We start from the raw sequence: 21,208 nt of genomic DNA on the forward strand, positions 1-21,208 counted from the left end.
TAGCTGATGCTAGAGTTAACCTGCTAAGAGAATCTGCAACTACATTGGGTAGTCCTGGAATGTACTCAATGGTCATGTGAAAGTTGGCCAGAAACTCAACCCAGTGTGCTTGTCGAGCGTTCATGACTGGCTGAGTAAAGATATACTTTAGAGAGTGATGGTCTGTCTTGACCACCGAGTCGGCTCCCATGAGATAATGTTTCCAAGAGCGATAGGCATGTACAACGGCAAGAAACTCCTTATCATAAACCGGGTATCGGGTTTGGATATCGGAATGTTTATGGCTGTCAAAAGCAATAACTCTGTCTTCTTGTATCAAGACTGGAAACGTTGGTCATGACCTCAAATGGAAGGTTTGGGTCAGCAATAGCCATAACTGGTGTGGTAGTGAGTGCTTGCTTGAGTTGTTGGAAACTATACTCTATTTCGGGAAGCCACTGAAAAACTGCTCTGCTTTTCAATAATTTCGACATAGGAGCTGCGATTTTGAAAAACTGATAGACCTTTGTATGATAGAAGTTTGCCAATCCGAGAAAAGAGCGGACATCATGAACATTCTTAGAAGTAGGCCAGTTTCAGATTACCTCGACCTTCTTGGGATCCACAGAGATGCCTTGAGCTGAAATAACATGTCCCAAATATTCGAGTTGGATCTTGAAGAACTCACTCTTCTCAATGTTGATGTAGAGAGAATTTGCGCGGAGAACTTCAAAAACTTTGTGAAGATGTTGTTTGTGCTCATGTAGGGATCTGCTGAAAACGAGGATGTCATCGAGGTAAACGATGACAAACTTATCAAGGAAAGGCCTGAAGATATCGTTCATTAGTGTCATGAATGTGGCCGGGGCATTGTTTAACCCAAAAGGCATGACCAAACATTCATAGTGTCCATACTTTGTTCGAAAAGCTGTCTTGTACTCATCGCCTTCTCGTATGCAAATTTGATGATAACCTGAACGAAGATCAATCTTGGAGAATTGTGTTGCATATAGAAGTTGATCGAAGAGGTCATCGATGCGAGGCAATGGATACTTGTTTTTGATAGTGAGCTTGTTGAGGGCTCGGTAGTCGATGCAGAGGCACATTGACTTATTCTTTTTTCCACAAGTAGTACAGGAGATCCGAAAGGGCTACGACTGGGCCGAATGTGACCTTTGTCGAGTAGTTCGGTCACCTGTCTTTGGATTTCTTCATTTTGAGTGTAAGAAACCTGATAAGGAGGTTTCGACGGTGGATTACTGCCAGGAATAAGTTCGATTGGGTGATCCACTGGTTGTCAAGGTGGTAACTGCTCTGGCAATTCTTGTGGAAAAATATCCAGGTAGGGCTGGAAAAAAGGTTGGTTGAGGTATTCAGGAGGATCCTTTGTTGGTGACTCCTCTACTACCGTAACCAATAGAAGTGAAATCGTTACTTGACGTTTACGAACCCACTTCTTTACTTGTAGGGCAGAGGCAACTGGGGTTGAAGGAGAGTCCCTAGAACCAGTTAGCTCAATAAGTTTTCCCTGGTGGACAAACTGGATAGTATGGCTGCGAAAACTGATTGATGGATCATAGTCGTAGAGCCACTGTTGTCCAAGTATGACATCGTACCGAGAAAGAGGCATGATGTCGAAGTTCAACTTGTCCGTATAATGTTGGATGCAAAAAGACAAGTTTTTGATCCTGGTGTTGCACAAGAAGGTAGTTCCATTTGCGAGTTCAATCTGATAGTCCATGAGACTAGGACTGGTGGTCAACCGAAGTTTGTCGACCATAGAACTAGCTAGGAAATTATGAGAGCAGCCACTGTCGATGAGGATAGTGACCGTTGTTCCACGAAGTGATCCTTGAACACAAAGTACTTGAGTGGCCAGGGAAGGTTCGAGGTTGCTGGCAAGGCTCATGTGGATGGTATTTGCCATTCAAATAGCTTTGCCTTTCTTGTCTTGTGCTGGGGTAGCATCTTTTGTTTAGGAAGTGCTAGGTTCCATATTAGAATTTTACTTTGGTCACTTGGGACAATCGAACCATCTATGGTCGACCGCCTATACAGATGGTACAAAGTCCTTTTGTGCTGGAGTTGTTCTTCTTATCAGTGGCCGCACCTTTATGTTGGGGATGACGGTGATGACTCTGTGAAGAAGAGGCGCGATCCTTGGAGGAGTGCTTCTGTTGGAATCCAGCATACGATTTCTGAGACTTGTGGGGATCTTGAGACTGTCGCTGACCTTGATTACCCGAGTTTTTTCAAAACTTGGGGTTATCTTGAGGACGAGCACCTTTGGCGATAGTAGAGTTCCGTGTTCTATTAGCACTCTGCTTCCCTGTGTTTTGGAAATCAGTAATGCGCTTTGCGTAAGCAATAGCGCAAGCTATGGTGGTGATGTTTGCTTTGAGGACATCAATGCGTAGCGAGGGATTTAGGCCTGAGATGAAAGCATGAAGGCGATCATCATCAGTTAAACCATCAATCTCCAGCACCAATGTGGTGAACTGAGAGATGTAGGAAGACAGGGAGCCTATTTGCTCCAACTGTCTGAGTTTTGATTGTGCTTAGAAGTCCACATTCGCAGGTATGAACTACTTATGGAGCACATGTTCAAAACGTTCCCAGGTTAACACACTTTTGCCGTCCTTTAAGCGTCGTTGCCACCATAGGAAAGCTGTATCCTTGAAGAGGGAGGCTGCCAAGGCAATCTTTTTGCCTTCAGTGAGGTCAACAGTATCAAAGTACATACGCAGTTTTGCGAGCCATTGGTCAACTGTTCGGCGATTGCATTGACCAGTGTAGGCTTCCGAAAGTTTAATGTCAAGTCTTTTAGTTTTGGAAGCTTGGAGTAAACGGTAGAGGGCACGGAGTTCAGTGTTTTCTACCTCTAGTGGGAATGAGTCCACATAGTCGTCTGGTTGCGTCATGTCATCCTCCGTATGTGTGGTACTGCGAGAATCTTGGACTTGTTGGACTTTCTGGACCAAGTCGGAGATGCTGTCCTAAAGCTGGAAAATTTGAAGATGAAGTAGCGCTTCGCCTTGTAAGTTGACTTCAGGGGTCTTTTTTGGACTTAAGTCGCTTATCTCCGGAGAGGCTGCACGCGAGCGTTGCGACATATCGGAGATCCCTGTGAGAAAAGCACGAACCTGCGCTCTAGTTTGTACCATTCCTGGAAGAAGATTCGGGCTGCTCCCTGAGGTTGCTCATGTTGGAGGGGGCAGGAGAAGCAGGATGGAACCAGCCGTGGAAATCTGGTAAAGGAGGTCTTGTCTGAGGTAACACTGGTGATGCCGAAATGGGTGTTACTGCTCGTGAGAGTACAAGGGTAGGTTGCAGAGTCCACGGATCTGAGAAGGGATAAGGAGCTGTTGTCGGGAATGGAGGATATCCAGGAGAAGGAGTGCCTTCAAAGTGTAAATACTGTCTTGGGGAACGTACAACTTGTGCAGGAGGATATCTGGGAGCTGAAGGAGGTGGAGAGTACCATGGAGATGCTGAAGCTGAGGGGTAAAAATCTCTCCAAAGATGGACAGCAAACTCGTGAGGAATATCGGGTTCTGGGTATCTAGGTGTCTCGTGGAACACAACCTGGACTGTGCTGAGGAAGTAATGTAATTGAGGTGCCTCACGCAGAAGGTATAGGATGTGGTCCGAGTCACTAGAAGGGCATGTGACACAGAAGACCCATGATGCAAAAGCTCCGAAATGGGCTGGTTGTGCAATCTGAACACGATATTGTGTGGTAGATGATGCCTGAGGTGTCCTTGAAAGGACGGGTGAATTACCAAGGGTTCCATGCTTTAAGGAGGAGGCTTTCATTTGCTGTAATTTCATAATGAGCGTCAAATAACAATATGAAAGAGAATCCTTAGAAATAGAGTGGAAAGAATCCACCTGGCATAGATTAGATTTGCCAATTAGTTGCATAGCAAGGCTTGAAAATCTCGTCCGGAGGTCCATCGATTAAGAGGCGCCTGGCGAGACTTTCAAGGCTGATTGAGGCGTGGCAGAGGCGAATTAACAGAAGAGGGCAGATTGCGTGGAACCTAGCGCTGTCTTCTGCGTTGAAACTGTGCTATTTGCTGCGTACCATGGGAGAGCAGGGCTTGGCCTGTTTGAGTGTGACTGGAAAGGCAGCAAAAAGGCCGCAGTTCAATGGCGAGGGTGGCGAGATGAGCAGCAAGAGGCAGGCTGGTCTGAATCGTGAGAGATGGGCAGCAAGGGCTGCTGGTCACAGGCGGGCATGATGGCGATGCTCTAGCGAGGGCCGGCTGCCAAAAGTGATCCAGTAGATTGTAGGATGGAAGCCTGATAAAAGACGCAGTCTGCTTGCATCTGGCGCTGCTGGTTGCTTGCTTCCAGGGCTGATTTGCGGTGGAAGATGGCGAATTTCTGGCACCTTGGCGCTGTTTGCAGAAATCGAGGCAGCAAGATGACGAATAGAGGCTGCAAAGGGGATCTGTTCGATCACCAGGTCTTGCAGGCACGTATGCAATAGAGCCGGCTGGTGCAGGCCATCGAGAACGAAGCAAGATGAAGGCCTGACGAGGGGCACTGCTTGCTGCAGGGATATGGCGCAATCACGTACGGAAAAAAAGGCAAAACGTATTGCAGGAATTCGCGTTTTGATTTGTGCGCCTATTGCTGGGTGGTGGTTACCAAAAATTAAAACGTGGGTTTGGAGAACCCTTGGGTAGTCTAGAGTTAGGTCTTGGGTATAGGGCTGGTTTTCCTTTTTATCCCTTTTAGGTACCCTTTTGTAGGGTGCTTGGTGCCAAAAGGTGTGCCTATTCTAAGGGGTGTGACCCTTGGAATAGGTGTACCTTTTCATGAAGGGGTGTGAAACTGTTTTAAAAAGGGGTGTCCCCACACGAAAAGGTGTGTCCTTTTTTTTCACGATGGGGTGTGTCCCTTGGGTGAGGAGTCAAAACTCTTCATCAAAAGGTGTGTCCGATGGTGGAAAAGGTGTGTCCCTTGGTTTTGGGACAGCCGAAGCACATCAAAAGACACAATTTTTGTCGTGTCCATTCACATCAACTCGTGATGTGGGGAAGATGGAGAGGCCATTGATGACTTTAGGTGGGGTTGGCGCTAAAAATTTTTACGCTCATTCTCTCCATCTCTTCCATGCACAATGTGTACGGATATCCTTCTAGCGGAAAGAGATGTATCAGATAGGCGCTAGAAGGTGGGGGGCATTTCCTACAGGCAGGAGCGAAATTTGCTCAGATACCACTGTAAGAAATCCTAGATTTACTATATTTAGAAATGTGCTAAGGAACAGAAAGGAGACTGAAATAGCAGAGAACAAGGAATATTTGTATTGCTTGAGTGTCTGTAGTGTCATCCATACAGTTGGGCCTCTCTTATATAGAGTGAAGAGTCACACATGAAAAGGTGTGATAATAATACAATTCGCAGCTCCATAGGGAAAGCCCCCTTTGAGGATATCTATGGGAAGGTGATTCTACCACCTATCTTGAGAACCAAAGATGAAATATTTGCAGCTCATCAATTTGTCAGAGACCTCCATACAGCTTTCAGCCAGTTCCGGACAGCAATAGAAAGGTCTCAAGAAAAGCATAAGAAAGCTGCAAATAAACTCGGGAGATAGTTAGATCTCAAGCAAGGGGATTGGGTGCTTTTGAAGTTCGAGAAAGCTACGCTCGGCAAGGTTAAGGGCAAAGAAAAAGTGTATACAAAGTTATCTCCGATGTACTATGGTCCTTTTAGGGTTACAGATGAGATTTGCACTGCCAGAGCATTGGAGGGTTCAGAATGCCTATCATTTTGAGTCTTCTGAAGAAATATCAGGGACTGGAGCCTACAGAGCCGGTAACAAAGGATCCACCAGCCTCCTCCAGCTCGTCCACAACAAATTGTGTATCATACTGTATGCAAAGGCCCCCAGGACAAGGAATTTTACAAGTATATTGTAAAATTCAAAAACTATTCGGCTTTGGACCAAGTTGTAAATACTCCAAAGTCAAAGTTTCAGTTGACCATTTATTTGATCATTATTAATGAGTTTTTCATTTATTTAATTATGTTCAAAAAGATATCTTTTATTGGTCAAAGTATTGACTTCGGTCAAAGATACTTAACCCTGGTTAAGTATACTACCACGGATAGGAAGACTTGGCTTATGCCAAGAGAGTTAACTATGGCTAACCCAAGAACCTTGATTACGGTAAAAAAGAGTTGACTTCTGTCAACAAGACTTGGCTCTGGCCAAAGCAGGTTGACTCCGGTCAACCTAGATCATTACCAACTCGGGTCAGAGAGTTAAGGCACCTTGACCCTTAGTCAAAGTCCTTAATTATGGCTAGAAGGGTTGGCTTTCGGTCAACTGCAGAGCTAGTTATTTTTATGTGAACATGTTTGCTTGGTAGGGACACCCACCAAGACTAGGATTAGTTTAGAATTTATTTTGCATGCAAAAGCGCTAACGATTAATGGGTGCCATGGCGATGTGCATTTAATTAATGGTTGCAGGTTCTAAGAGGGGTTGATTCCCCACTGCTATAGAGCTCAGTGGGCAATCAGGAGGTGTCCATGTAATCGAGGGCCACGAAGACCCTAGAGTTCCGCCCTTTGTCGCATGTAACTTAATTTTAGCTAGTTGATTTGACAAGTGGCATGTTGCCAAAGAATGAGCCTGAGAGCTCTTTGTAAAAATGATTCACATATGTTTGATATCTCAGCTTGGAGCTGAAGGTTGTAAACACATTTTTCTGATCAATAAATTCCTTCGGGAGGTTCCAGCCGACATGTTGTCCTGGGCCCTAGTGCTGTGTGAGAGAGGGAGAGAGAGAGGGTGTGTGATTTCTTGGCAAAGAATTTATGCTCCACCAGCTAGAGAATAAGAAATCGACGTTGATCGCATGTAGTAACGAGCTTGAAGAGCTATCTGGACGAGTTAGTAGACCTATGTGCCTCTGTCCATTATTTGAGCAAATTTTCTCTCTTATGAAGAATGCAGGGCCTGACGTTTAATGCACTTGATGAGTGCAGGGTTCAATTCTGAAAGTTTATAGCCATAGAAAGGAAGCAATGGGAAAGGAGATTCAACTTCAAGATGCTGTTGGCACTCTCTTGCAGGATCCAGGAAAGTGAAGAAGTCAATCCAGCCTGCACACACACGATCCTTGCTTGCATTGTTCTCTGCGGTAGGACAGGCAGCAGATTGCCAACTCCGTCTACTGCAACCTGTTGCGGAAAGCTGTCACAACCTACTTCTGCCAGAGCTAGCTGACTATACATAGATGAAATCAATGATCCAATTTGATAAGACAGAGATCCATGAACCTTCTGACTACTGCTTTATCCCATCACTCCGCCTTTTGTTGGGCCTATGTGAAGCCACAAACTTGCTGCATCTACTAGCTCATCGGAGCAAAGATAATATATCTTGAATGCATTAATGATTTATGTCAAATATGGAGGGTCATTGTTATGGATGCATTTAGGTCCCAAAGTTACGTAATAAGCATTTTGTAATAAAGCTCACAGTTGAATCTCCACAGTTAGAAACTTTAAAACAAGCTAAGGTGCTCTAATTTTGGTTTGGGTTATGAAGGACATGAGAAAAGTCTCTATATTGAATCTATGCCTCATTAAGGTCTTGAAATGATGCTGTGGCATCTGTAACATTTCCACATGGTTGAAATGGCAAGAAGAAACACTTCATAGACTTCAATCGTGCTTGGAAGTCCCTTTTGATGCAACACGTCTTGCTCATCAAGTCAATGTGTCTCATGCTACCTAAATCGTGATCTACAGAGGATTCATGGAATGAGTTTAGACTGTTTGTTAGTAAAACAAACTACTTCAATCGACATCCAATCCTTGCATCCAATACAATCATTCATAGGCATGCAAGGCTTGAAATATGCCTTTCTACTGTACATCAGCATATTCCACATCACAATGACCTCAATGGTTCACATGAACTTGGCATGCATTCCAAGTGCTTTTAATGTGCTCATACGTTGGGCATTTTGCACTCTTTATCCCTTGCAACCTCAAATCTGGATAGAAAAATTTAGTCTCTGTGATCTATAACTTATTCTATTTTGCACCCAAATTTGAAGGATGATGACTTCAACAAAGTTGTATAGCTTAAAGTCATCCTTTTGTAACTTTTGATAGCGGAAGTAAGAGAGGGAGAGAGAGAGAAGTGCACACGATATTACTACTTTGTACACTAGGTTGTATTGAACATGAGCATGAAGATATACATGTGAGAACCCCTTAGGATTATTTGTACTGAGGCATTGAAGGCATCATGGTATTCCGCCTTTCCTGATTGTGATCTACAGGGACACAAGGAAAGAGCGTTACGTGGAAGTGAGGGGTGACGAAGCAACTGTGAAGAATGGGGAGGGGGAGTGAAGGTGAGAACTCATTGTGCCCTAAGGAAGTCTCAAATAAGAAAGATTGTCGATCATTATTTAGTTGCTTGAGTCAATATCCGGGTCTTCACCTTCTCCTCTTGGCCTAGGTGGTATATGAGAAATCCATGTCATAAAAAATGCTCATTAATTGAAACACGAATGGCTACAAATATGGAAAGCCCATTTATCTAAAGTTGGAAGGTTGACCATCTATACATCACCTATAATGTCCCGTAACCGAGCCAACTTACGTGGTGTCAACGGTGGAGGGGTTCTTGAAACTTGAAATTTTTAACCTCGAAATTGAAGACATTTTAAGATCCCACGGGGCTCTATCCCATCGTAGGCAGGTCATGCTACTCGTCAATACAATGGTGGGATGATAATAATCTCCCCAAGGCAGCAGTGGTAATTTTGATGTGTGCCGGATACGATAGTTGAAGTTCAAGTACTACGAACGTCAGCATAGAGTTTCATAGAAGATACTCCTTTGAATGCGTAAGGAAAACAAATGGCAAGGAAGATGAACCCGCTAAAAACTCCTAAACAGCGAACAGAGAGGAGAGGATCTGTGAACGAGCATGTAGCGATTTTCTGTGAGGTGCGGGTCGACAAACAGGTGTAAAATTCCCGAGAGATAAGGTTAATATTTGTATATCGGACTGAGCACATACATCTTTGAAATCGATATCGCGATCATCGACGTAGAACAAATCGGTGTGGCCCAGGGCTCTCTTGAATCGTAACGGCCCTCCCGCAGCAAAGCCGTATAGTGGCTGGATTGGAACAAGAGTCGTTAGTAGATCCCAAGGCTGCAGGAATGTAAGGCCACAGTGCAAAATTCACCTCTATGTTCCGCAGCTGGAGCGCACTGTTGACATCATCAGTAGTCAAGATTGTTCTTTTAGAGTGCAGCATACACTTAATAGCTTCCTGCAACACCAAGAAAGACAGATTTATTCTCACAACAACTGGTGTTCCAAGCAAAAGAGCAGTTGTTTGGCCAATGCTCATCTTTCCGGGCTGAGCTGCGACGACAGGTTCAGTAAGCAAACCTGCATAACCTCACGCATGCGATATTCGACATCGGGAGCAAGTGCCTGAGCGACATCATCAGGCAAATTGTTGATGCCGATGCTCTGAGCTATGGTCTGAATGGTTTCCTTTGGCAAGATACTCATGGCAGCTCTCGAGAGCTCAAAATCTGGTGAGTGAGTGTATAATCATCGTATATCTGGGTAAGCTCACCTAATGCAAAAAGATCAAAATCTTTGAGCTCAAGCTCCCGATTTGCATTAAATTTTTTGCATTGGCATTGTAATTTTGTGACCTAATCGACCATATATTTACGGTAGGAGCAGGATCTATGAAAGAGAAAGGCGTCTATGACTCTTTCATAGAATCGATAATGAAAGAGAGGCCTCTCTGGTCTCACGCGGACTTTACTAAGAATCATCTCTCACTCTTTGGGTTTCAAGAGCTCTCATGAAGCCACTTGTCTCAATTTCATACGTTGATTTTCTCAAGATCTAATGGCGTGGATTGGGAAAGCTTTGCTTTTTTTTATTTTTTTGAGTGTATGAGGAGCGCTTTGCTTTTTGCTTTAAAAACTCTTGGGTAAAAATAACGTGAAACACAAAAAGCATACACACGCTTTTGATGACAAATCTATATAAAGGTTCCAACTTTGCACAACTCGTTGTGATTGATGCATTGTGAAGCTCTTGTGAAGAATACCGTAAGAAGAATTTGTGGGAGAAAGTGTCGCTCCAAACTCTCGTTGCTCAGAAATTCGAAGACCAAAGGCTCTGTCCGAAACATTTGCTCAAGTATGTCTCTTTTCTGCCGTTTCCATTGCTTTTTCTGTTCTTTCCCAAATCTGCCTTTGCGACCTTATCTTCGTTAGCTAGGATGCCGAGTTGGGCGCGGGAGATGTTTCATCAACCATGTAAGATCACCGACCATGTGTGAGTGAGTGTTTTTTTCTTCAAGGAGAGAACTCTCAGTGCTGAGTGTATAGTCTGTGCTTTCGTTCCACTGAGTCGTAGATAGCCCTCTACACTTCGCCATGCCCATGCCTAAAGAGAGGTATGCATAGTCCGGACGTTTAAAACCTCTGTCTTCCTTAGTTCAACTTTGTCTGGCATGTTCGAAAGGGGAGGTAAGTCTCTAACGACAAAGCTCACAAAGATGGAGCTAATATCTAGTACACAGTTCAAAAAGACTAGGTGGCAGCATTCAAAACACTGAGTCGCGCTATCGAAATCTGCGCAAGCCGCAAGGATGCTTGTGAGGTTAGTGACATCACCGGCAGCTGTCGCTTCTGCAGTAAGAGTTCCACTTTGACAGATTTCGATCAAGCCAAATACTCCACCGTGTGCATCAATAATCGATCACGCACCTCATGTATTACAGCTAATGTATCGCTTCACTGCAAACTTGGCTCTGAGAGAGAGGTAGCTTGCTCCTCTTCTTGTGATCAGGAATTTCATTGAAGAAAGGAAGGAAACGAGCTCAGGGCTAAGGAAAGAGAAAACTAAAGGCAGATTAGCGGGCAAGAATATGAACGCAGACTACACAGGACCCTGCCTCCAACCTTCCTCCCCCCCTCTGAGAAATCTCCCCTCCTTCCCACCACAGCCCACCTCGATCACGTTCATGATGGATTCACCGGCACTTCTTTCAGTAGCGATGTTTTCAATTTGACTACCAGCATCGTTGGTGCCGGAATTATGGGCCTTCCTTCGGTCGTCAAGACCCTGGGATTGGTTCCTGGTCTCTTGATGATCGTGTTTGTTGGGTTGCTCGCGGACGCTGGCATGGAGATGATGCTTAAATTCTCCAATGCTGGCAAAGTCATCTCCTATGGAGGACTCATGGCTGACTCCTTTGGGCACGTAGGACATGTCCTCCTGCAGTCGTATGTGTTGATAAATAGCCGGATTTCTACTACGAGCCTTGGTCAAAGATATCCCTTCAGACCAACTCACTTAAGCTGTTACTAGGCAGCGAAAACTCAATGCTTGGACACTCTAGAATGCTTTAATCCTGCATCTCAATAACCCTCTTCTGACTGCGAGTACAGAAATGTGTAAAAAGTTGCCATATATAATCCATCAGAACAGCAAGGATGCCCCATGTCCTGAGCGAAAGGGAATCATAAGTATTAGTGTGGAAATGACGAACAAAATTTTAGACGTTCACACGTTGGTTTGAGAGGAAATCAAAGATATAACTTGAGCTGGGGACTGTACTCGGATTCCTATTTAGTAGAACTCCCGAGACTTATGTGTGTGTGTGCATGCGCTAGGGCTTCCCCAATACCGACCCTCCTCTCCTATCGTCCTATGGTAAATAATGTAGATAATTCTTGCTTTTAATAAATATTAACTATTTACTTGAAACCCAAAAACGAAAGAGTAAAGATGCGTGATCTGAACGAAAATGTTTTAACACTTGCTATCAACTTTGTGCCTTGGAGTATTTCCGTTAGGTTTTGCTCGTATGGTATATTGATTGGCCATGTTTTTTTTCGACATGATCATAAAATTTTTGAATTTGTTAAATTCATTGTACGATATCAACTTTTTACCTTGGGGTATTTTCGCAAGGATCTACTCATATGGTATATTGTTTGATGTTATCTTAATTGCCTTAAAACCCATAATAAGAAAGATTACAGATGCATGATAATGTTTTTACACATGCTGTCAATAAGGATTTGCTCAAATGGTATAGTGTTTGACAATGTTTCTAACATAAATTTTTTTAAATATTTGTTAAGTTCACTATACAATATCAACTTTGTACCTTGGGGTATTTTCGCAAGGATCTGCTCATATGGTATATTGGCATGATCTTGACTTTGTAATTATAATATTGTCACATAATTTTAAATTTTCTGTCTCTTAACTTTGTATTTTGCTTTCGTTTAGGACGTGCTAAACGTATTGACATGGCAACCAAGGAACATTCCAAAGAATTGAAGAGGCTTTTTGTCTAAAAGAGAAGTACTCTTACTTGTCGCACACATGGACAAGACAATGATCGGAAAAATCGAGGACGATGACACTCTGTTAGATGTATTCAAACAACATGTGATGCAAAGGCTAAATAAAACCAAAGAGGTGTCAAAGATACGAGATCAAGTAAAAGACATATTCAAAGATGTAGCTTGGTCAGAAAAATTGCAAAAGCGTGTGACGACCATCATAGGAAACATCACATATCATGCACAATATGTAGACGAATCGCTATCTTCGAATGAGAAGTGTTTGGCTTGGCATAGTATGTGGAAACAAAGAAAAGCCCGCGGTATACGAGCAAATTTGTACGCACTAGCTAAGAAGAAGATCGGTCCAAATCCAACCGAGGAATATGCACGTGCCAGAATAAAATACATCGAACAAAGCTTCTACGCAACAAGTGGACAGTACTGCTACGACTTTTCCTACAGCAACCTATACTGCCTGGCTGCAAGATCATGCATATGAAATATATAAGAATAAAAAAATTGGTGCTAGGTCTGAAGGGCAACTTTTCTTAGCAAGAAAAAAAGGAGTACCAGGCATCAGCCCGATTTCTTATTATGTAGCAAAGAGTTTTAAAGGCAAAAGCAGAGAAAAGAGAGTCTACTTTCATGAAAGAAACAATGCAAGTTAAACATAGCGTCTTGGTTCGGCCAATTGCTATGTCAATAAGTGCACCACATTGGATTTTCACGGCATATTTTAATGGAGGGACACTTTACACATTTTTCAAAGAAACCAAAAAAAGGTTCATGCATTCCAAGCTTAGGTTAGATACAAAGCAAATCCTTGCAAATAACATAGAACAGGTTGTGACTCTCATATCATAACTTTGTTTTGCTCTTTGCCTTGGCCTTCAGAAGCTGCATAAACAAGGTTGGATCCACAATGATTTGCACAGTGGAAATGTCCTTCTGGACTATGCAGCTACTATGCGAGTACGAATTGGTATTTGTGACTAGGGACGCGCTACATATGTAATAAATTCAACGGAGAGCTTGTTAGCCAGACATTCTAGTGAGGAAGATACTAAGTACAAGAATAGAATTGAGCTCGAAAGAGAGAGACTTGGCAAGATGGGTTGGCTAGCTCCTGAGCTATATGATGGTACTACAAAAAAACGTTGGACATCTGCATCGGACATTTTCTCTCTAGGTTGGATATTCTCAGAGCTTTGTAAAATCAGCCTTTACATATCAAAATATGTACCAAGTTTACAGATTCTCACAGACCAAGCACAATGGTCAAGAGATGTTAAACTAGTCCAATACATTCGTAAAAGGATGCTTAAACAACATCCAAAAGACCGCATATCACTACAGAGTTCATGCAATCTATTTTCATCGAGGAGAATTAAGCCTGATATATGTATGCGACCATTACAAGCGATGGGATATGATATGATCCCAAATTAATTTTTTGATGTAATAAAGGCAAATCAAATATACAAAGTCATTCCATGCTGGTTGATCCTATATTTTATGTTTACATTGAATTCATAAGTATTCAAAAAGCAAAAAAAGTTATGTTCTGAAGTTGCCAATTTTCGAGTTTTCAATAAATAAGTTCTAATACACTAAACATAATGTATCATCAACTTGTGAGTAATTTAAGTCAAGATAATGCATTGATTAATTTCAAGTGTGTGACTGATCCGTGCATACTACTTTTTTAAAAAGATCCAAAAAATCCCATTACAAGCTAGATTAATAATTTATTGTTTAATGATACCATATTTTGACATTGTTTCTATTTCAAACGTATTGTAGACACATATGGTTGGTTTGTACAAGAACTTGGACAATGCTCGACTTGGAATACAGATACGCTCATTGAGATCTAGGTAATATATTAGTCTCCTACATAAGTCGCGATACTCAATCTCGGCGCTAATACTCTCAGCGATTTTAACTTCAGCGCATGGGGAAGGGCCCATTCCCTTAGATTATAACTCTTTGGGGAAGGAAGCGCGTTGCCTCCCCGCCCACACTATGTGTGGTTATATAAATTATATATACATACATACATACATATATATATATATATATATGTTTTCCATTTGATGTTTTTTCTTTAAAATCACTTTTGCATATACTAAATTCTTCTTTTTCTGTTTCTGTGTCGAGGTGTTTACAAGAAGGGAACGCTCAACCACACACGTCTGTTCTATTGTTAGCTTAATTTATAATCAGGTATTTCTATTTTTTTAATTTACAAAAATAAAAAAGAAACTTTACAACAAAGGAAATTCTTCATAATTCTGCAAATTTCATAAAGAAGAAACTCACTACTTCAAGTTTGTTCTTGATTAACGTTGCATTATTTATAGAACACATAAACTAATTATGTACTCGCTTGCTTACGATACATGCATGACACCTACATTTAGAATAATGGTAACAGACAGGATTATCAAGAAACGATGCCTAGCTATAACTAGGACGTTAGACAAAAAAAAAAGAAATTACAGCCCTCAACAATATCTTGGATGTTTCTAGATAGATTGCTAAGTGAATGGAATAGTGACTGCTCGCAACGTATTAAGAAGCTACAATTCTGTGCATCATGTGGAAAATGCGAGCTTTGGACTGGGAAAAGCAAGAAACTTACACAATCCAACATAGTACCTCCTTATTGCTTCTCCAATGTCTTGCTACACATACACGCCGAGAAGTCTCACGGAGAACTAGCAACATGTATGACTTGCAAGGCATGTGTATCACATCCTTTTCGGAAGCTATACTCTGTTCCTTACGAAGCTGAGTACATGCAATCGATCCTTTGAGCAAACGTCTTCCATGTGCAAATGTTGTCACTATTAGATGTCAGCATAAATATAACAAGAGTCATGCGGTCTTTGGCAGCGGGACAATTGACATCAAGGTCATTATTGGATAATCCTTTAATATGTTGGAATCGCGAAGAGCAATTTTGTCAAAGCACTGAAGATTTTTTATCAGATACTAAAGACATCCTATCTCTAAATCTCGTCTCAAACCCATTGTTACAACGATACAAGACAATGCTTGAGAGGCTTCATCCGAGGCTAGGAATCAGTGTTGTCACAGCACATGTTATCACTAAAATAATAGAAAAACATTCTACTGATTCTCCAATTGAGGCAATGGGTAGTGCTCATGACAGGAACTATTTGTCATTCTTATAGCGAATTGACCACATTTCAAATAAGTCACAATTTTCTAGGCCAGTGCGGCAAGAGGTCTGAACTATCATGATACGTACAGAGGGAAATTCGATCGAACGAGAAGTGATTGCAACACAAAATGCCATGATACAAGGCGAGGAGCTGACACTTGAGAACGCGCTTTTTCCATTCGTATTCCCTTTTGGTCATGGTGCACACGATGGCTAACTCTTCTTTCATGAGTACTTAAAAATGAGAATTTCAACATTTTTCTCGCTATTCACACTATACAAACCATATTTGTTGCTCATGTACCAAGTCCGCGAACCATTCGCGATAGTGCATGGGACACAGACTGCTATTTTACAAAGAGATATTGATCGGAAACACCGCGAAAGACCAAACGTGACAAATGACGAGTTAATGAGAGACGTTTTAAAGTTTGAAATCCCAGCAACAATCCCAGGCTCACCCTTTTGGCATCACAGGAACTTGAAGAATCTAATGACAATGGTTGATGAGTGGGGCCTACCTCACATATTCTTAACATTGACAGCTGATGTGGTTACGGACACACGATGGTTAGAGTTTGACGACCTTGAAGCACTCGTCAAGCAATATAATCCACAATTCACCTAGCAAGAGTGTCCCGTCGAGTGTGCAATGATTTTCCACCCAAGACTTCAAAAGTTTTTACAGCAATACATCTTAAGTAACAACGGCTTATTGGGAAGGGTAAAGCATTACTTAGTTAGATACGAAGTGCAGAGTCACGGATCACTCCATGTGCACATTATGCTATGGTTACATGACGATGACGTTGAGCGAGTAACGAATGAAATAGATTCTCATGTCCCATTCGAAGAAGACAAGGCTTCACAACTTCCACACCATTCATTAGAAATGAAGTTATGCAGGCTTGTCCAAAGAAAGTAGATGCATAGATGCAACAACTCTTGTAAGATTGATCCACGACCATTTGCCAAGTGCAAGTATGGTTTTCCTTTCAACAACCATCCAAAGATGAAGGCATCTATAGATCCGCAGACACATCGATGGATGTACTACTGACCCAGCCAACAACACCGGAATGTGGTCCCATACCATGTTGCAGTATTGCTATTATGGCAAGGGCACATGAACATTCAGAGAATCACAAACACCGGCCTCTCATACTACTTGCTAAAGTATGCCATGAAGATAGAGCCTATAGGAAATCTAAACTTGAATATTGAAGATGCAAAACGATTGGGCCTTGATACACTTGATCCATTAAAGCTGAATATGATTGCTGCATACATGCTATCCAAACCAACATCACCAACCGAGGCAACATTGACGTGTTTACAAGTACCCACTATTCATCGCAGTGAGGCTGTATACTCAGTTGACTCCTCACCACGACAAAGGTACTTGCGAAACTATTGTGTCACAACAATCCATCCTATCGATACATACTGTGGGTGTCCAATCGTACTAGAGCAGCTCATGTTTTATGAATATTGGAAGTCATTCACACCCCCAAAAGAACGAAGGCGCAATACAACACATGGTACAATGATAGACTCATTCAACAACTATGTATATCCGAGCGCACGGCTCGTCTGCTTCACTGACTACCATCCAGCTCACCACTTTGAGGGCTTCTTCTTCAATCAACTACTTAAAAGGATCCATTTCAGAAATGAACATGAACTGCTCCCTCCATCCAATGGAACGGGATCGTGCTTTCTCGAATGTCACATTCTTGGAATCGTCCAAATGGAGCAGGACATCAAGACGCTCGTCTCAACTTATTGTAAGATTCATATGCTAGTTGATGAAAAATGACAACAATTGACTAACATGATATTGCAGAAGAGTCCTTTATGAGCACTCGATGATACTTCCCCCACCATTTGCGAAGATGCAAGCGACAACACACTAGAAATCAACTGCATAAGAATCCTACAAGTACTAGACGAGTTCAAGGAGATGTAGACCTCGACCTTGACCGAAGATCAAAGAGCTATTTACAATAACATTTTTGAGAGAGTAATAGGGTTGCATATTGTTTGAAGCACACCTGGGTCAGGAAAGACGTTCATGATCAAGTACATAACTTATCATCATGTCCTACACGAGAAGTCCATAGTCTTGTCAGCGACGGCGACTGGTGTTGTAGGGCTACACTTGAGGCACCTTGCGACAACAGTCCATCATCGATTCACACTTCTAAAGAAGAATGAGATGTTTCGTAGCACACTTTTCAAATTAGACGATCGCTATTCTGCATTGCTCGCTACAGACACCATCATCATCGATGAGATATCCATGATGACATGTCAAATGATGAACATGTTAGTTTGACAGCTGTGTGAGATTTGCAATAGCAATACTCCAGATCCATTCCACTCCAAAAAGCTAATTCTTTTTGGTGATATGGAGCAGCTCCCGCCAGTATGCAAATGTAGAGTTGCTCCCAAGGAATATTGTCATGAGTGTCACATCAACAACTCACCTTTCTGGAGGATCGCTACATTTCACCATATGCATGCCTCAATTCGGCACTTAGAAGATCCAGATTTCAACAGCTTCTTAAACATCATTCGCAGTGCAACACCAACAGAAGATCAGATCGAACAATATCTCGTTGGGACAATCATCACAGACGAGGAGGCATAAAGCTTCATCGACACAGAGACCACTGTCTTGTGCACACACAGACAGGATGCACAACGATATAATGACAATATCTTGATATTGCAATTTCCAATAACTGACATCATGCAAGTACAGGTCGTATCGAATGCAGATAACATTCCAAAATTACAAGATTGGATAATCGATCCGAATTTCCACGAGCTTCACCACGTAGCGATTGGTGTTAGGATCATGCTAACAGAAAATATTAATTTGACAATAGGAGCTGCCATATCTTGCATAGCATAAAACGTTTCGACTTCGTGCCCATGCCTCATATAGTATACCCACAATCTAATTAAAAAAGGTAATATCCATTCACCATCCATTAATCGATACGACATTTTTATCAATTAAAAACTCAAACGCTAAATATACAGTTCAGCTTATAATCTCAGACCTGTGCTTTGAAGCCAATCAAGCATTCTACATTCCTTCATTGTATAACTCAATCACTATTTATTTTGGCAAATCGTACAAAAGGGACGCTTGTTTTTTACCCAAAAAATGGCTACTACGAAAGAGGTACATATGCATTCCTAACTATTTTCTTGAGAAAACCATTCTATTTAACATCAATCTACATTTTTATTCATACATTTATTCTCATTTTTCAGCTTTTCCAACTGTTCAAACGAAAAGCTATAGAAAAAAAGGAAGACGAAGAACGCGCCTTAAAAAAATAGAAAAAAGAAAGCAAATCTTCAATAATAAACAAATGAGAAGAGCAAACGTGGCAGGCATACAACCACAAGAATATATCTTTGGATTTGATTCATACGAGAAATACCATCCCTTGATGGCAAAAGTAACAGAGATTCTGAAGGATAGACCTAGAGGAAGCAACGAGCTCGCAGATGGATTGATAAAACACATTATACAAAAGCTATCTAATGGCCAGGAGACCATGGATGAGTTGTTGCCATGCACAAAAGCACAAGTGATACTTGATAAACATACCAAGGGAATATCAATCTTTTGCATAACAATTCTACACTTTGCCTTCAACGTCAAACTTGAGGAGCTTGCCGATCTTGACAACCAAGCAGCTCTAACAGCATATTACAACAATTCAAGGATGCGTACAATCTACAGCAGGGCGAATGGCCAGTAACCATTGACAAGATAGCATACAAAGTTGACCCAAAATTTGCAGAAAAAAACTATGGGCCATTAGCAACAATCATCCCAGAATCCAAGAAGAAGCCTAATCAAGGTAAAACCCTACCAACAATATAAAACATCCTTTCGAAGTATATATATTTTTCCATATAATAGATTTAACTTTCACTCATACTTTATTCAATTTCACGATCAGGAGACACAAAGAAGGAACTAGCCATGTCAAACAACAATACGACATCGGTAACAAAATTTATCTATTTCATCACTTGTCTACGGAATGGCAAAAAATATATTGGACAAACTATGGACATTGAAACACGTCTGAAATGACACAAAACTAACCCACCATCTAAAATGATCGATGATGTCCACAGGTACAGAAAAAAACTTCAACGTGGAGGTCTTGGCATCAACTCTAAATATAGTGGAAGCGAATAACTTAGAACATCAATACATTGCTCGAATGGACACAACATCGGGCTCAAAGGGTAACAATAATATAAAAGGACACCCTGCGAGCACGAAAAAATATTACTACTTAAAGCGGAACAATTTGATTTAAGCAACAATGTCATTTGTCTGACTTCATTTCCAAACATTCAGAATACAATTCATATCATTCTTCTTCTTCTTTATTCATTGTTTTAATTTGTCTACGCACTCATATACATGAAATTACATCAAATATTCGTAAATATAGAATTTCAAATTCCACTTTAGGGTTTCCATTTATTCTATAGCTAACATTATGATTTATGAATTAACAATTTCTAATTCTAGTTTAATATTTTTTCCTGTTATTTCAAAAAATCATTTCTACATCGTTAATCTAGATTCAATATTTTCCACATTGCTCTCTTTCACCTTAGGCGGCCTACCACACCCTAGTTTGTGTTGGCATTGCATGAACAGAAAAACAGGAATTTGCAAAAGTCTATACGAAATTCATTCCAATACGTAATGGGTCCATGAGGGTCCTAATCTAATTAACCTAACTAATCTAACTAATCTAATTAATCCCTCCCCCTAATTAACCTAACTAATCTAATTCATCCATCCCCCTCCCTCCACTCTGCCTCGCCACCTGCTCCCTCTCCTCTACCTCACCGCCCCTCCTCTCTCACTCCCTCTGTTCCTCCATTCCCTCTGCCTCGCTGCCCCACCCCCTCTCTGAGTCCCTCGGTGCCATTAGGGAAAAAGGGAGCTCATTTTGGGGCCCTGTAAGAAATTCACTATTTTTTGATTTATTTCTCTCCTAAAAGACCTCAAAAATAGTAAAATACGGAAACGTGGCTTAGAACTGTCAGTAAGGACTATAGAATTATCAATTCAGAAAGGAATAAGATAATCTTTTGTATGACTAACACGATTTTGCATTAAATATCTCCTTAGATTTTTTTTTGTTTACCAAAGATTCCGCCTCTCTTTTGCCGATGTGTGCAGGCCTTTCATAAAGAATCCATCACTGAACTTGGTGATTGCAAGTTTTCAAAATATTCACATGGATACCGCCACACTTCCACGATTCATGTTACAAAACGACTATGAGATTGACAAGCAAACTTCGCAACCTCAGAAGCACAAAAAATGGCCGATACTAGTGAGTCACTATCTCAGAAGAAGTGATTACACCATCTTCACATCGACTTAGAAGAACAATATGCTCTAGCATAAAAAAGACGAAAGGATACGGTGCTGAATGCTCAACAGCGGGAAAATATGAGAAGAGAAGGGCTTCAACATATTGACTTATGGTGCGATGGAAGCATGTATCCAAAATGTCAAGTAAAAAACTCTACACCTCCATTTGTCAATCCCACCACATTACTGAGGTTTGCCGGCGATGGATAAAATGG

The 21,208-nt window shown here is 41.5% G+C and overlaps 1 protein-coding gene across 1 annotated transcript in view; it reads right to left on the reverse strand.

Annotated features, from left to right (window-relative positions):
- Positions 1–9,788, reverse strand: part of LOC147886684 (transcription initiation factor TFIID subunit 6-like) — a 71,048-nt gene extending 61,260 nt beyond the window's left edge. Inside the window, exons 1-3 of the mRNA XM_087395151.1 lie at positions 9,428–9,788; positions 9,219–9,305; positions 9,047–9,148 (exon numbers count right to left, since the gene is read on the reverse strand). Of these exons, the coding sequence (XP_087251277.1) occupies positions 9,047–9,148; positions 9,219–9,305; positions 9,428–9,553 (315 nt within the window). The 5' untranslated portion in view covers positions 9,554–9,788. The remainder of the gene's footprint in view (positions 1–9,046; positions 9,149–9,218; positions 9,306–9,427) is intronic.
- Positions 9,789–21,208: the final 11,420 nt, after the last annotated feature.

The sequence above is a fragment of the Dipteris shenzhenensis genome, chromosome 24, assembly GCF_047967505.1.
Source record: "Dipteris shenzhenensis isolate YYH24624 ecotype China chromosome 24, Dip_SZ_1.0, whole genome shotgun sequence".
Taxonomy (NCBI): Eukaryota; Viridiplantae; Streptophyta; class Polypodiopsida; order Gleicheniales; family Dipteridaceae; genus Dipteris; species Dipteris shenzhenensis.